Consider the following 13,894-nt stretch of genomic DNA (forward strand, 5'->3'; position numbering starts at 1 on the left):
GTTGCATTAGAGCAAGTTGTGTTCCATCAGCGATTTCATGCAAGGCATATACGGCACAGCAGTTTATTAAATGTCATAGTAAGTTTTGACACATATCAAAGAATCCAAGTCAGTTACTTAAAACACAGCAGCATTCAAGATTGCACTAGAAAGGAAGGCTTGCCGTCGCAATGTTACTAGACTATGAATGTTTCAGATTGCACAAAAGCCACTGTAATGACTAACAGTCACACCTCAGCTTCCCAAGAAGAAAAATATTTGAATTAGTGAAATTTAGAAGTTTTATGTCACAGTTTTGTGCTATGGATGGAGCCTTGTAGACTTGTTTTTGAGTTTGTAAAACAGGGGTGTCCAACTTTGGCAACTTTTAAGACTTGTGGACTTCAATTCCCAGAATTCCTGTCAGCATTTTGGGAGTTGAAGTCCACAAGTCTTAAAGTTGCCAAAGTTGGACACCCCTGTTTTACAAACTCAGAAACACTTTTCAATATCCTAGCATTCACTGAGCAAGCCTCCTTCCCCTGCCATATTATTCCCTGACTTTTTAGTAAGACATTGGGCAAGCTTTTCATTAAGTGAACTAGGCAAATATTTCTAAAACCTCTCAGTTCCACTAACAACCCAGATGGTGATTTAGTTGGGAAAATTTCCCTCTTCAGCTCCATACACTCTCATGCACCCAGAGCCCTGTCTCTTGATTAAAAGAAATAACTTGGAAAATGGAATTTTAATTTCTTTGTCCAGAGTTATGCAAAACAGTACATTTTAATTCTAATGCCAGCTGTTTCCACTGTCTTCCTGCTTTCCTTTTTTTCAGCTTTCTTCTACCATTTGAGGTTTTAGAGTAGGGATGTCCAACCTTGGCTACTATGAGACGTGTAGACTTCAACTATCAGATTTTCCTAGCCAGAATGGGGAATTCTGGCTGGTTGGGGAATCCTGGGAATTGAAGTCTACAAGTCTTAAAGTTGCCAAGGTTGGGTACCCTTTAGATACGAAAACCAGGTTTTCTGCTGCTTTAGCTTGAAAAGATCCAAAATTCCACTTGCAAAATTGAAGAAATTATCTGCTGTAAAAAAGTGATGGGTTCTTTAAAAATGGTTTCTGATGTAATGTTTCAGAGATGTTGATAAGGAATAGATAGAAGCAGGAATCTTACACTTCCAACAGGACATAACATTTAAATATTTTAATGTTATGTGGGGATGTAGCAGAATCCTAATTTGTCGAGTCATATTCACATACAAAAGAATTAAACTCCACTATGTATTTCCAACTATATAAGAGCATACAGTCCTTAAAAGAAAGATTATGCCACCTCTGTCACTAAGTGTGATATTCAATTGTCACACATTTGCAATAACCAAACAGCACTTCCAACTTTCTGAATTATGATTATAAGTCAGTGCATGACAATGGAACACACCACACAGTCCCATTTCCTCCACCTTATCCAAATTCATATGTTGATGGAGTCCTTGGTCCTCTGTTTGCTTGCAGACATTTCATTACCCAACTAGATAACATCACCATCATCATCAGTGAATGTGGTTTTTCTGCCTGTTCATATATAGTAGCTTGGCCTGCCAGGGTTGGAGGGCATGTGGTTTTCTCCTTGGTATTTACTTAGGGTATTGTTTTCTGCTGGATTGTTTGTCAGGTGTCAATCCCTGCTTATCTGGATATTGGCTCTGGGAAAGGAATGGTTTCCTTTTTAGCTTTTTTTATTCTCTTATGAATAGTGGGTTTTTTAAAGAAATCAGCTGATCCACCTATATAAAAGTTTGAACTCTGCTGTGATAACTAGCCCTTTTAAAAAGTGGAACATAAATATATCTTGAAAGGTATTTTTTAAAGATTTTGAATTAAATTAACTTTAATTAAATATTCGTATATGAGAGAGCAATAGTGAACATGCACACGAAGAGTGAGAGGGAAACAGCCTAAAGATTTACTTCTAAAAACAGAAACTCATAACAAAAGGGGAGGGATCATTGTCAAGATTTGTCTCCACAGTAGGAGACAAATCCACAATAGAAAACTTCATCAGCTAATAGCAAAAGGCTTTTATCTTAAACTGAAGCTGCATAAAGTTGAATCCAAATAGAAGGTGGATGAAGAAATAAGTAGAAAAAAAAGCAGTCCTGTTTTTAAACTAAAAGCAGAGAGACCACACACACAAACCAGATATGCTGGTGATGGTAGTTAGGAGTAACAGCAGACATGAACAAAACATGAAAGCTGTTTGCCAAACAGTTTGCTGCAAGATAATTTCTCATTCTTCCATTTAAATACGTAAGATTTAGTTATATAAAGTGTGTATAAATGTAGCAGCTGGTGCATAAAATTGGACTCATTAGTCTTAAAACTTGAGCTGAGAAATTAGGAATGGCAATTGCCAGCATGCTTTGAAAAAGATAATCAGCTAACTAAAATCTCAGAATAAAGCTGCAGAATTAGGCATATTTATGGAAGATTGCATTTTAAGGCACTCAGGAGACCTATTTCCAAATAAACCTGCTGGGCTACATATTTGTAACCTCTAATACAGATTAGAATAGCCCCACCTGCAGATTCTGCTCATGAGCTGCACCTCTTGGACTCAATGGCTATGTTCACACAACACGAACTTATTCATGATTAACTCATAGTTTAATTAATTTTCCAAATTTGCAGAAATCACTGAACCATAAATTAACCACACAGACCAGAGTCACAAAGCCACTAGGTCAAAACGTGATTGGCTAGTTTGTGGTTCATTGTATTACACAAATTCTTTGTCTCAGAAAGGACAAAATTACTGACATTCTAGGTTTTTCCACCCTCTGGGACTTCAAACATCTGAATTTTTATTCAAAATCAATCCATCATAACTACCAGATGGGTTTAGAAAATAAGGTAACCCAAGAATAATATTTTGTTTTTGAGCTTTTAAAGATGTCCTTGACTATCATGAGTGCTTTTTTTAAAAATTATGATGGGAAATTCATAAAACACTATTACCAAAAATCTATGTTTTTCAGCCAGCACTAGCTAGCAGGGGTGTCAAACTCGCAATGTCATATGACGTGTGGCGACATATTACAACTTTTTTGCCATTGCCGGCAATGGGGTGGGCGCGGTTTCGCTATGATGCATCCGGCCTGTGGGCCGGCAGTTTGACACCCCTGAGCTAAGGAAACATGTAGCCTATTTTCGCCTTGCAAATGCAAACAGGAATCTTTTTTAATCATCTCTTCTGAACACATCTGTTCAGAAAGCCCTGGTTTTGATTATTTGCATCACAAGAAGAGGCTGAAGCTATAATAGACAAGTGCACATTTTTCGTAATAATGAAATTCAAATGAATTTTGTCCACCCACCTCCCCCCAACTGCCCTCAAGCCCTTAGACTAATATAAGGCACAAAGAACTGGTGTGCTTGAGCAATGCCTTCATTCTTCCTTGTCCTTCCATGTTTGGCCCTGAGTGAGCAATCCTCCTTCAGGTGATGACCGTAGGACCTTTACGAGCTGTCCTCTCATGAATCTGAGATATTTTCAGTGCAATGGCGATGAGTGGACTCAGAACTGCCTAGAGAAGAAAAGAAATTTGAACATTTAAATCAGTGGTTTATGTATCAAAAAGGAAGAAGTTACTTAATACCCATCAACATATGTGTATGTTAAGTTGGCCGACTCCACCAATTTGTTTCCATAAACCACCATGTCTTTCAAAATTCATGTTTAAAGTAGAAAAGGAATTGGGTATTAAAAATGCAAAAAATAGTATGTGATTAAAACATGCATGATGTTAATTGGAAAGAAGATAGCTGTTCACGTTGAAGATTTTATCTCCCAGGCTTCACATGGAAGGTAACATACCAAGCTTCGGATAATATTTCAACATGCCAGCTTGACAACAAAAGGTATGTGTGTATGTTTAATACTAAAAATGTGATGTTAATTAAGCTAGCAAGGTGGGAGACTAGATGTAGGATACTTGACTGCTGTTTTAATATATATTATGTATTTTATTTATTTTATCTATTTTATTGTAGGTCACCCAGAGACATCTAAGTCAGATGGGAGGCTATATAAGCCAAATACATAATAATTTAAATAAATGGTTTCTAAAACCATTATGTGATTAATTTATTTAATTAAACTACACAACATTTGCCTATCCCAGGACCTTAGGAAAGACTCAACAGGGGAACCAAAATGCCAAATCCAATCTAAACATGAGACCAACTATAATAATAATAGTAATTTGCATTTACTTGGAATCTCATGCTAAAAGTATGCCTTTATTTGTGTAAAGATAGGATACTTTAATTTTTTTTCCAGTGAAAAAAAAGGATATTTTCAGGAACAAAGTAGAAATGTTGAATTGATTTTAACAATTAGCATTATTTACAGATTAAAAATCATTTTATTTATTTATTTATGAGTTGATGTGTTCAGCAACTGCTGGTCAAGAAAAGACTGGAACAATCACCGTAGCCCCCACCTACTGATCCAGGAGAGACTCCATATTTGTATTGACTGCTTCAAAGAAGTACAGGAATCAAGAGCAATTTAAGGTGCTACCTCGGCACCTGAAAGCCTCTGTAGAAAAATAAATCTGTCTTGCTAGGATACAGTCTGTTTTGCCCTCACCCACTCTTTCATAGATCCAGGCACTGAGTCAAGGCTTCCACTATATCTCCACGGACCTTGGACGAGAGATAGGTCTCTGGTTATCGTCAGCATATTAATTTTTTGGGGGGTGCCTTGGAGTCAGTGTTGACTCTTGGCAACTGCATGACAACTCCTACAATTTTTTTTGCAAGATTTCAGAAGTGATTTGCCATTGCTTCCTTCTAAGGGCTGAGAAAAAGAGAGTGATTGGTGCAAAGTCACCCAGTTGAGTTCATACTTCACCTCAAACCTAGGGTTGTAGATGTAGATGTTAAAGAAAACTGAAATGTCCAAAGAGTCAAATTGTCCCATGAATACCTCATTTAAAAAGTTCTGCCTACCCTGAAAAAGACTTTTAAAAAATACAAAGAGTACAAATTTTCTGCATATGGTTGGTTCCATGTTTGGAAAAAATATGGTTTGCTTCTATAAATTATTTAATGAAATATTATTTTCAAACATTAACCTGGAAGCTTTTATGACTTTGTAAACCTTACTGTGGATGGGAAAATGATATAACAGAAGAGTTTACTTAATGTCTAATGTCAAATGTTATATTTCGTTCATATCCATTAATTTAAAAAAAAACAAAATTAATACTGTACTAACACCAACTCTAACCCAACAAATAAATTCTATATAACAACTTTGATTCCAGTATTAACTAGCTGAATTTTTTATGTGTGAGAAAATCACATAATGGTTTTAGAAACGTCCCTCTTAAACAGAAAACTGAAAAAGATTTTTGGCTGAAATCACGTTAGCTTATCATAAATAAGAAAGGAACCACTTATATTTGCCTAAACACTGCTCCGTAATACAGTGCATTATGAAAACAGGAACTTGTTTAATTTATTACATTTTTAATAATATGTGATTCAAGTGGTTCCAAGATCTGTTTCACAAAATAGTGACATCATTTTAAGGGTGGAGGACATGTTGCTTTTATATATATCTGAAATGTTATTGTCTTCTGCTTCCAGCAAAACTCAACGTATCTTTTTTCTGAAAATTGAAAACAATCTTCTAAAAAAAGGTTATATGATGGGCTGAAAAGAAATATCTATTTATCGTTCTTTACAACTTGCTTTTCCCCTAGTACTCTTATACCTGTAACGTAATATTACAAATACAACGGGCTTTCTACGAAATCTCAGAGCCATAGGCATTACAAGGCTCAGGACAGGTAATCTTTCCTATAAGGGATGAAATGGGAATTTGGTGCTATAAAAAACCAGAAATAGAGTAGTTAGTTATACGTCCATTAGAAAAAAAAATAACACTGAGCATGAATGGGGTTGGTCTTTCAACTTTTGAGAAATTATTGAGGATTCTGTCTTAAAATGTCTGCTTAGTCTCTAAACATCCTCTTCATGCAAGGAAGAAGGAGAAACTGGTAATATATAAGTAGATGGATAGATAAGATAGATGATAGATAAGATAGATGATAGATAGACAGATGAGAGAGAGAGCGAGAGAGAGCAGAAACTACAGGGCAAAAACACGACTATAACGCAAAATATAAACTCAGTTTTTTCCTTCTATAAGTACCTGTTTAATTGAAGTCATTTAATTTTCCTCTAAAATTACTTTTCTTCAATTGAATCACCTGCACAAAACCTGTCCTCAGTATGTTTCTGTTCAGTTCACTAATTTCTCTTCTGCTAACCATCTCATTCTCTAATCTCTACCAATCAACACAGGGCCATCTCTCCCTTTATGCCAGCCATTTCATTCATGCTTCACCTGCTCTCTCCACTCACCCCACTCTTCCCTTCTCTCCTCAATAATTTACTCAGCACTTTAGAAAAACAAAACTGCTGTCCAATTTTACATTTTTTGATGGGTGTTTCAGGTCTGAACAATGCACAATTAGTGTACCATCAAAGCCCACACCCTCCAGAGCATAGGAAAACTCAAAGAAGTAATGCAAGATAGGTAGATATGGAGAGACTGGGCCCATAAAAGAGTTGGACAACACTGAATGGATAATATCATCATGAACAGTTACTGTAATGTAAAATAGTACTAATACCACTTTACAATGCCTTGGTAAGGCCACACCTGGAATACTGCATCCAGTTTTGGTCACCACGATGTAAAAAAGATGTCGAAACTCTAGAAAGAGTACAGAGAAGAGCAACAAAGATGATTGGGGGACTGGAGGCTAAAACATATAGGGAACGGTTGCTGGAATTGGGTAGGTGTAGTTTAACGGAGAGAAGGGTGATAGCAGTGATCCAATATCTCAGGGGCTGCCACAAAGCAGAGGGAGCCAAGCTATTCTCCAAAGCATCTGAAAGCAGGACAAGAAGCAATGGATGGAAACTAGTCAAGGAGAGGAGCAACCTACAACTAAGGAGAAACTTCCTGACAGTTAGAACAACCAACCAGTGGAACAACCTGCCTCCAGAGGTGGTGAATGCTCCAACACTGGAAGTTTTTAAGAAGAGACTGGACAGCCATTTGTCTGAAATGTTATAGGGTTTCCTGCCTTAGCAGGGGGTTGGACTAGATGACCTCCAAGGTCCCTTCCAACTTATTATTGTTGCTGTTGTTGTCGTTGTTATTATTATTATTATTATGGCCCTCTCCTACATTCAAGGAGGTTTCTAGCTAAGATATGGCAGGAGGACAGCCACTGCCAGAGAGCATTTCATTAAAAAGAGCCATACTTTTGTCTTCTTTTATTTCAGGGGACAGCTGGATTTATGCTGTAGTTTACTTCACATCCACTTGTGCTTTGTACTATGCATTATCAAACAATGCATTCTCTGTGCACCATTCTGAAAATTCACAGGATGTAAATGGAAAATAAAACACTTGCTGGATTGTGTATGTGAAATGGCACTATTTGTGAACTGAGAGGATTCTTGCTAGGTAGACACAAGGATCCACTTAAGGCAACGTGACTTTACTTCGAAGTACATAATTGCCCCTGCTCCTTTGTTAAGGGGCAAAATAACAGGGATCCATATGTTTTGTTAATGTTTAAGTAGCTTATGGGACATTCCAAAGAATATAACCAAAGGTGGTGGTTATATTCATCAAATATCTATTCATCAAATATCTTATTTTTAAAAAATCATGCAAATTATATCACCTCTATTGAGCTTTGAGTCTTCATATCTGTTTCTTCCAAAACAGTCTTTTCCCACATGGGTTCTCCAAATGTGTTCAATGCCTTTCATCACTAGCTGACACAGCTGATTGTTACAGAATTTTTTTTAAAGAGAACACTTTCTTTGTTTTAGATTGTGCATACAGTTACATTGTAGGAAACACCGACAGTTGAGTGACACTGTTCTGTGTAAGAGGAAATGGAAATCATTGGATGTTGCAGGAGGCCAGAGGAAGACGCGTGCCGCCCTAAGAAGAGCGAGACGAGAGCAAGAGCAAGACCAGCAGATAGTTATGGAATCTCCAAAGTGTATTTACAGTGAAGATGTGGGAGGGGCGCGGTCCAAAGAAGTTTTGGGGGTCATGACAGACGTGCTCCAAAAGTTTTGGGGCGTTAAGATTGCTGATTAAATTTTAAATTAGTATCTTAATGGATTAAATTTATCATAGAGGAGAAAGAAAGTTTTTTTAATATTTAACACAATTTAAGATGGATGTTATTTGCTTGTTAGAAAAGTATATTAGGGTTATGGACTAAAAGTGTGTGTTGAACTAAGAATGGGTATGCAAGCTCCTAATTAACAACAAGTTGTCTTACAGACTGCTTAACCCTTTTTTTTTTTACTCTTTTTATTTGAACTCAAGGATGACTTGGAACTGCGAGACATTTGGTGTGATACATGCAAGAATTATTTTTGATTATGGTTTAGTTTGGTTGGAGATTATTAAGGTTAATAGATAGGTGCTTTTGGCGCGTAACTGAGAATTTGTTTATTTTTTTTTCTTTGAAATTAATATGAATAAGGACTGGGATTAAGAAAATCTATTCTGAGTAAAGCTCTTTTCTGTTTTTCTCTTTTTCTGTTTTACTTTATTTGTAATATTAGTATTGTTTGTATTCATTTTACATGAGCTAGAGGGAGATAGAACTAATAGTTTATTGCTGATAACATAGGGGTGCTTATGTTTGTTTTTTGATTTTATACCCTGTATTTAGCTCTGGGAAGTCGGGGGGGGGGGAGGAGGGAATGGGGGGAAGGGATAGGGAGGGTTGGGTGGGGGAGGGGGAGGGGGGATTAAAGTCAAAATGTATTGTAAAACTTTTTAAATAAAAAAAAAAGAGGAAATGGAAATGCCTTCTGGTTGCTAAGGGGAGTATTTAAAAAAAATCAAGATGGCAGCCACAATCCTGTAACTGAAAGTCTATTTGCTTTTAAGCATGCTGCATATACCACAAGGAAGTGGGTTTTGATTGCACTATCATAGCTACCATCTTAACTTTTTTCCCAACACTGCTCTTTTTATTGTTCTTCCAGATCCAAATAACAATTTTTAATAAGCCACCAACTTTTCAATAGCAAAATTGCTGTTTCTGGGAAAATATTATTCAGGAACATTCTGCTAAGCCAGTTTTAAATTCTATTATCTGACTCTTACTGCGTAAAGTAAGAACAAAAATATTTATAGTAATTTTATTAAACATTACAGTTACAAAGATAAAACTAATAGAAACTAGGTAAAGGTAAAGGTAAAGGTTCCCCCGCACATGCGTGCTAGTCGTTTCCGACTCTAGGGGCCGGTGCTCATCTCCGTTTCAAAGCCGAAGAGCCAGCGCTTGTCCGAGGACGTCTCCGTGGTCATGTGGCCGGCATGACTAGACGCCAAAGGCGCACGGAACGCTGTTACCTTCCCACCGTAGTGGTCCCTATTTTTCTACTTGCATTTTTTACGTGCTTTCGAACTGCTAGGTTGGCAGAAGCTGGGATGAGTAACAGGCGCTCACTCTGCTACGCGGCACTCGGGATTCGACCCACCAAACTGCCGACCTTCTGATCGACAAGCTCAGCGTCCTAACCCACTGAGCCACCGCGTCCCTATAGAAACTAAGAAACCCTAAAACAATAAAAAGAAAAAGATAGCAGGTGCAGGGAAATCAAAAGAAAAAAGAGAAAAGAATAAGAACATAGTAAAGTAAAAGAAAAGAAATATATAAAGAAATGACTTCCTCTTTCCTCAGAACAAGTATAAACAATTTGCTAACTTATCACCCTCTCTTAAAGTATAACAAATTACCTCTTCTTTCCATAGCTCATCTCTTATCTATAAACAAAGGACAGGAATATATGGAAAAGTTAGTAAATAGATAATCCATTCAAGTACAATAAATTATATCTAAAACTAGTTCCGATATTGATTCAAAATGTGCAATAATTATTTTATTATTCTGTTCACCTTTTCATCTGTAGCTAGTTGGGAACCACATGATATAAATGAATTTAGCACAGTCATAGATTCACTTGATAAAGAAATAAAATCAAATTATAAGAGTACGTAGAAGTCCAAGGTTCTATTTATTATAACTAATAAAAGGCAGGCAAAGGTTATGGCTGTTGAATAATACTATGACAAACAGGGGCACTTTTTCAATTAATTATCAATAATGATGCACATGATTTCCAGCTCTGTAATATTCAAACTGCTTGCTATTCCAGTTATAAAGTGAAATAAAGGTTTTGTTCACAAAATTATAATTGGTGATAAGCAGGTATTTGGTCTGGTATTCCAGCAGATTCCATAGTAGCCAACATTTTACTTTGTTTTCATTGATATGTTAAAACAACGATTCCTGATTTGAGGAAACTTGTTCTACCCAACTCATATATGATCCCATTTTCTGCCTCTCAGGATCAAAAACACCCAGCTGATCAGCCCATCTGGGTTCCACTTAAGATGCCTGACTTTGTCTTAAGAGGCCAGAAGAAGTATAATTACAAAGCAAGTTTTGTTATGTGGAGGCAGATATTATAACAAGACCAGATGAAATAAGTAAATTAACTTACATCTAACCTTGGGGAACAACTAAGGGCAAAACATTTTGCCTTAAGTGCTTTGAATCATGTTCTTCCTTCAGATGGTAATAATCTATTAATATTTTTGCTTAGTTATGTAATAAGCTATGTAATAAATTACACACACACACACACACACACACGTTTGTGTGTGTGTGTGTACCCAAATTTAGCATGTATTTGGAAAGACATAAAGCACTAAGTTCAATAGGCTTACATAAACTCAAGAATGTAGGCTAGGATAGATTGGGAGCCTGAAGCCTTACAAATCATTTTCAATAATGATCTTATTATATAGATAGTCCTCAATGTACAGTTGTAATTGAGTCTGGAATGATAGTCATAAGTTCTTGCAGTCATTAAGCCAGTCACCATGTCACCGTGACTGATTTTACAACTTTTTTTGCACTGGTTTTTAACTGAATGCAATGGTTGTTAAGTAAATCCCTTTTATTCAGCGGATTATTTTTAAACTCAAAACTAGAAGTAAACACTGGAAACTGGTAAAAAAATTAAAAAATCATGATCATTTTACCATAGGATTGTGCAAATGGTTGTAAATGCAACAGCTGCCAAGCAAACAAAATTGAATCATGTGATCCTCTCTCTCTGTTTGTTTGTGTGTGTGTGTGTGTGTGTGTGTGTGTGTGAACTTCAAAATCAGATTATAAGTACTTTTTCTGGGGGTGGATGGGTCTATAACTCTGAATGGTCACTAAGTGATCAATTATTAAGCAAGGACTACATGCATGACATGAACATCTAAGAGTTACAGTTCAACATCTAGACAACCAATCTCCATGGGTGATAAGGAGAATTTTACAACTTGAAGTCAGACAGTTAAGGAGGACTACAACTCCCAGCATCCTGGACAGCACTAACAATGGCCATAGGACTGTCATCTGATATATCACAAATACCTCAAAGTCATCTAGAGTCCTTCCAGGTTTTAGATTATTCTCCATAACATTTGTGTGGTAAATCAGTTGCCTTGTCTACTGTGCCAAACAGTTACTTCTACCAAGTCTGTAAATGAAAACTGATCAAATGTAGCAAACATTTCCAAAAAGTGTGTTTTTGCCTTCCTGATGTAAGGCAACAAGGCACTTTTCAAACAGTGACTGTGAATTTTATGAAGACCGTGCATTAAAGGGAAAATAAAACCTTACTAGAATAATATACTCTGTATCTTGATGTGTTCCATTTTAGCAATGTTCACATTTGAGGAGTGGAGTTGCTTTTCTCATAAATCATCTGATCTTTCGCACTGCAAAATCACCTTGTAACTTACATAACCATCCTGTATGTTCACCATATACTGAAGTAGGGTCACTATAAATTGTGTTAGTTCAAAAGCAGCTGTAGACACCAACCATTCCATGAGGTCAGATGAATTTGGCAGCTAAACTCATTTATTCATGACTCAACTGCAATGTTATCCAAATGACTTTTTTTGGGGGGGGGGGCAGAATTCCATTTTGTAGTAGTGAAACTCTGCTGAGGTTGTGAGCCATCTGTTTCCCCATTGGAAAGAATGCCTCGTTTTTATTCCAGACATCTGAACGTTAAACGCAGAACTTTTAAGGTAGGGTTTTCAAACATTTTCTTAACCTCAGATCCACAGAATGTCAGCCAAAGCATTTTTTTGCAGGAGGCTAAATCAGCCCTACCCTTTTGGCTGCACCTTAGAACAACTGGCATGGACTCCTCAGTTTCACCACCTCTTCTAAGCGTAGGAGATGAACAGCTATAAGTTACTTGAAGTTTATAAATTTTATTTTATTTTCTTCCTTACTAATTGAATTCATTTCCTTTTTGCATGGATGGACTTTCTGCTCCAAAATGGAGAACAGCTTAGACAAGCTACTGGCTAAACAAGGGTTTTTTGGAAGAAGGCACCGATTGTCCTCGGCTTTCAAAAACTGGAAGGAATAAAGCTCAATGGCTCTAACCAAAGCTGAGAATCAGAACTAGGGGGGGTTCTTCTTTTTTAGTTAATCCCCTTCTGTCCAAAGTTTTTTCACAATGCAAATCCATCAGATTTTTTTACACTACTATTATTAGTCACCTGAAGTAGGACAAATACATTTTAAAGTTAAAAAAAATAGTAATATATGAGCTCGGTTTGTCCATGACAATTAATAAGGTAGTTGTAAAAGAGATTGAAAAATGTATTATTTGGAATGGTTGAAATATTTGGGTTTAGGAAGTAGTGAATCCAGAGAATAAACACCAAACTTTTGAAGTATTTGTTTTGCACATACTACATTCACGGTATTTAAGGTTTCTCATGTAAATGCGTTGCATTTCTGAATGTGATTCAAAACTAATTTCAGAGACTGTTCTCTATGTGGGTAGCATAAATTACCTTTGCATTTTGACCAGGTTTTTTTTATCTCATTGAATATTTCCCCACTTTTGATATAACTGTACTTGTGTGGACTGCATAGATAATAAAATATACCTAATAACTTTTTTACTGTGCTGGAATGGATCGTGTTATTGCTGCCATTGATAAAACAGTGCAAGTTGTCTTTTTTTAAAAATGCTGCTTAAGCAACTAAGAGGGCAATGGAAAATAAAGAGGAAGCAAAAAAAGCTATATTACAGAACAAAGGGAAATCGATCAATAATTGTAATAACTATACTACAATGCTTTCAAGCGTCACTGAGATTTTGTTGTATATTTCTATTTTTAACAGAATAACAGAATTGGAAGGGATCTTGGAGGTCTTCTAGTCCAACCCACAGCTCAGGCAGGAAGTCCTATGCCATTTCAGACAAATGGTTGTCCAGCCTCTTCTTAAAAACCTCCAGGGTTGGAGCACCCACAACTTCTGGAGAGAAGTCGTTCCACTGATTAAATTGTTCAAACTCTCAGGAAATTTCTCCTTAGTTCCAGGTTGGTTCCCTCCTTAATTAGTTTCCATCCATTGTTTCTTGCCGTGCCTTTTTGAAACAAATCTTTCTAAAAACATTGTTATGGTTTTAAATGAATCTCCACTGAAATTTAATTTTGAATCTGTAAGTGTGTACATAAGCGTACCTCATAATTACAACATATATTCTTTCTTTGGCTTTTCCCCACCCAAAATGATTCTATAAGATCTACCTTTATCAATAGTGCTCTGCTGGGTAAAAGTTAAATGTCTTGAGAAATGAACCAATTTTTTATGGAAAGCAAATATTCTGTACACTAACTTCAAATCATTCATTGAAAATGGCATTTGAAACAGATTATTGCTCAGTAATCAGAGATTCTGTA

General features: G+C 36.4%; 1 protein-coding gene across 1 annotated transcript in view; it reads right to left on the reverse strand.

Annotated features, from left to right (window-relative positions):
• Positions 1 to 447: 447 nt before the first annotated feature.
• The window catches only part of PGM5 (phosphoglucomutase 5), a 67,044-nt gene continuing 53,597 nt past the window's right edge, over positions 448 to 13,894 (reverse strand). Inside the window, exon 11 of the mRNA XM_081319369.1 lies at positions 448 to 3,572. Within this exon, the coding sequence (XP_081175495.1) occupies positions 3,483 to 3,572 (90 nt within the window). The 3' untranslated portion in view covers positions 448 to 3,482. The remainder of the gene's footprint in view (positions 3,573 to 13,894) is intronic.

The sequence above is a fragment of the Vipera berus genome (genome assembly GCF_964194415.1).
Source record: "Vipera berus genome assembly, chromosome: 2".
In the NCBI taxonomy this organism is placed as follows: Eukaryota; Metazoa; Chordata; class Lepidosauria; order Squamata; family Viperidae; genus Vipera; species Vipera berus.